General features: G+C 43.3%; 1 protein-coding gene across 1 annotated transcript in view; it reads right to left on the bottom strand.

Annotated features, from left to right (window-relative positions):
• Positions 1-2,097: 2,097 nt before the first annotated feature.
• The window catches only part of ADPRM (ADP-ribose/CDP-alcohol diphosphatase, manganese-dependent), a 2,584-nt gene continuing 1,082 nt past the window's right edge, over positions 2,098-3,599 (bottom strand). The window contains exons 2-4 of the mRNA XM_010008271.1: positions 3,294-3,593; positions 2,627-2,743; positions 2,098-2,437 (exon numbers count right to left, since the gene is read on the bottom strand). Coding sequence (XP_010006573.1) covers positions 2,151-2,437; positions 2,627-2,743; positions 3,294-3,593 — 704 coding nt within the window. The 3' untranslated portion in view covers positions 2,098-2,150. The remainder of the gene's footprint in view (positions 2,438-2,626; positions 2,744-3,293; positions 3,594-3,599) is intronic.

Here is a 3,599-nt window from a genome sequence, read left to right as displayed (position 1 = left end):
CACACAATTAGGTTGGAAAAGACCTCCAAGATCACCTAGTCTAGCTGTCCACGGAGGAGATGGGGACGAGGAAGGAAACAACACAACCCACCTGAACAAACAACAAAAAAAAGCCCCACAGTCACACACCCTACAAAACCAACAACACACACCCCACAAAAAACCCACCATGATGCCCACTAGAGCGTGCCCTGAAGTGCCACATCTGCACGTTTCTTGAATACCTTCAGGGATGGTGAATCCACCACCTCTCTGGGCAGCGTGTTCCAGTGCCTACTTGGGTGGGAGGAAGTCTAGAGTAAATATGCTGAGCCTTGGATTTTGGTTCTTAATGAAAAGTTAGTACCAGTTTGGTAAGATCCAGGAATTCTAGGCTCCTCCTAGCAGTGCAGTTTGAGATTTGTTAAAAAAAATTGAAGAACACTGTCAAATCTTAGTGGAGGATTTTTCTATGGAAACTGTTCTTTACTGGCTTCTTCATACATTTTCAAAGCACTGTAGATCTAATGTGTGCTCTAATGGCATATTCAAGATATCCTTGAATCACTCTAATCACCTTTTACTTTGAGAAATGTACTGTTCTGTAACATAAGGGAAAAGTAAACCAAATACTTTTTTTCAATAAATTACTTATTGCAGCCATAAAACTTCCAGATACCTACCTGTATGGTCCATTGAGACTTACTGAAAAATTGAGTAGTCTGTATTTTTGTTCTATGTATATCTAGATTGTATCTGAAGAAATACTTTTGCTATTATCTTTAACTGAAAATTATTGGTTTTATGGAGTAATAAATACAATTTTTTAAAGAAAATTCAGGCTTCTGTATTTTTATTTTCTGTGTGATTTGTACTCAAGACTGCCACGAGCAGACATGGTCACTGTCACAACTCTGCTTCTCACAGAATTCCTGCTCTTGGAAAGCAGAACCTATACAGCAGCCTAGCAACAGTAAGCATGTTTCATCACTAATAATCCTGGAAAAGGAAGCTCAGGTGAATGCTCAGGTGAATACACAAGCTGGCTGAGAAAGAGACAGAATAGGTCCAGATGTAGCACAGCAACATGCTTGAAACAAATAAATTGAACTCAACAGCAAACAGAACTGTTTTTCAGCAGGGCAGCACTGGGGATTCTCCACCATAAGTGCTCCAACGAGTTAGCAAAACACCCCAACTATTATATACCAAAACCATGCATATTCAGTTCTATGCCAAAGGGTCTCCTGTGGGGGTCTTTGTTGATTCTAGGCCCTTTGTCATCTTAGTCCTGTCTCCCTGTCCTTCCTGGTCCTGTGTCCAGTCTCAAGCTGTTAGATTGCCCAGGTGGGTCCAGAATCAACAGGAATGTTGGCTGTAGGCAGACAGGTCTTAGAAGACTTGATGTTACCACAACCTGCAGGATGCTTGACATACAGTTTCACAAAGCACGTTGTTTTAAAAGTAACCCATTCAGCTAACTTAGTACAGCAAACTCATCATTTTAGTGAATTTCTACAACTATCAACTTTAGTTCCTTCCATGCAGGGATTCTTTGCTGAGTGCTGCTGCAGGCTATCAGCTGTGCACATGGAGATCCCAGGGGGTGTATTTGCAGCATTATGTGATGTAGTGTAGGTGATCTCTATTTTCCTTGGGCTTAGCATTTTTTGAAATTTAGTCTTTTAAAGCAACAATAAGAGTGCATTAGGCTACAGGGTGGACTCATTCTGCCAGATATGAGACATTACTGACCACGATGTTTAAAAAATAAATAAAAAATTATATGTGGCTGGGTAGTTACAATTCTGTATTCTTGAATTCTGAGTGAGAAAAAATGGCTTTTTTGGGACAATGTTAATTATATGGTTTGCATTTTTTTTCCAGTAAGTAACAATCCAGCCAGGATTGAGTGTTTCAACATTCTGCATTCAAGTACATTTATTTGATTACATGCTAACTGGCCATCTTTATTCTCAACAAAGAAACCAGGTCTGTTTTCTTACAGAAACATAACTTCTAAAATTCTGTATTCAAGATAAAAATGTATGAGTTACAGCTATAAGGATCAGCCATGCATAGCTTTCTACAAGCAAATAATAAGTTGAATCCCCTGCTTTTTTTGTCCAGGTACTTTCTGAAGTGCAGCAATTTGTACTTGCATACTATTTTCAGAAATGCATAACTCTGTCTGAAATTCTGCCCCTTCCCTTTAGTATCATTTTATCTTCATAGACATAAATAGTTCCAAAGGCATTGCTTTCTGGTGGAGTTTCAATAACCCCCTCCAAAGTCAGATGATGAACTCCATGAGAGTCTAAACAGTAGCCACCATCATGCAGGTGCCCAGCAAGGAAGCAGACCACGCACTGATGGGAGTGTATGACTGAAAGGGCATCTTTGTAATTCCAGGCTAGGGAAACTCTGTCTGAAGCATCTGGATGAATGGGCAGATGACCTACAGTTGAGGGGGAAAAGAAGCAGGAGAGTTACTTTAAGTATACCCAAACTCTGTCTTCATTGCTGGGAAATTCAGACAATGAACTATACAGAAGGCTCTAGAGCTACAAAGCTGCTACATGTTTTCCTCAGCTAACATACATGAGGTATATACATTTTTTGGCATATATTCCCCATATTCACCTACCCATAACTACAACTTTTTCTTGGTTTTCATCTGAGAACTTGAGGACTTCATTGAACCAATCCAGCTGGACTTGACTAAATCCTCCATTAAACTCTACAAACTGAGGTTCTTTGAGTCCTGCAATGAAGAAGAAGGTTAGGCATAGGTGCATACACTTCTCCTGGGATAGACGGTTTATTCTCATAAACTTTTTTTTTTCATCTCTTGCATCAAACATCCAGCCTCCTTGAAAAAAAAAAAAAAAGAAAAAGTGAAAAAAAAAAGTGATTTGTTAGTGTTTTGGGGGGGTGTTCACTCTACATGCACAGGATTTCCACTCTTGGGATCCTCCTAGCATGGGGGTAGGCATCACTCAGTACTCTCCACTAGCAGCTACACCAACAGCTGCCTTTTGTTCTGACACTGCAGGGCACACAGCACGACATAAACCCATCCCCAAAGCACAAGAGCAGCATGAAGGGTATAGAGGACCATATTCTGTGCCTGCCTAGAGATGAGCTGACCAGTCCTCAGTGGACAGCAGGGAGGTGGAGGAGGTGGGCAGCAATGGGGCACCCACCTCAGCACCCTGGCAACCAGATGTCACCCCTGGGAGCTTCCTCATCACTCTGGGAAGCAGAGGTTCTGCTGTCTCTGCTCCCTGCCAAAGGGTCAGGCCGAGGGGTACCTGTGGGGCTGTTGAGGTTGTCGTTGGGGTTATTCTTCTGCAGCAGCTGCAGGGACTCCTGGTAGCGGGGGCTGTCTGGCTCCCTGCCAAGGATGCTCAGGTCGTAGGCATCGAGTACGATGATGCGGAACCGCGCGGAGGGGCTGAAGTGATAGGCCTGGCAGTCCCCGACCGGCGAGCTGGTCATGGCCCCGATGGGACGGCTGTTGAGGCCAGTGTGCACCAGGCGGGCCCGGCTGAAGTTATAGAAGTCGTGGTTGCCCCATGTATGATGCACCGGCACCGGCAGCCGCCCCAGCTCTGCCA

This window comes from Chaetura pelagica, unplaced genomic scaffold, assembly GCF_000747805.2.
Source record: "Chaetura pelagica isolate M959 unplaced genomic scaffold, ChaPel_1.0 scaffold471, whole genome shotgun sequence".
Taxonomy (NCBI): domain Eukaryota; kingdom Metazoa; phylum Chordata; class Aves; order Apodiformes; family Apodidae; genus Chaetura; species Chaetura pelagica.
This window is presented reverse-complemented; position numbering and strand designations above follow the sequence as displayed.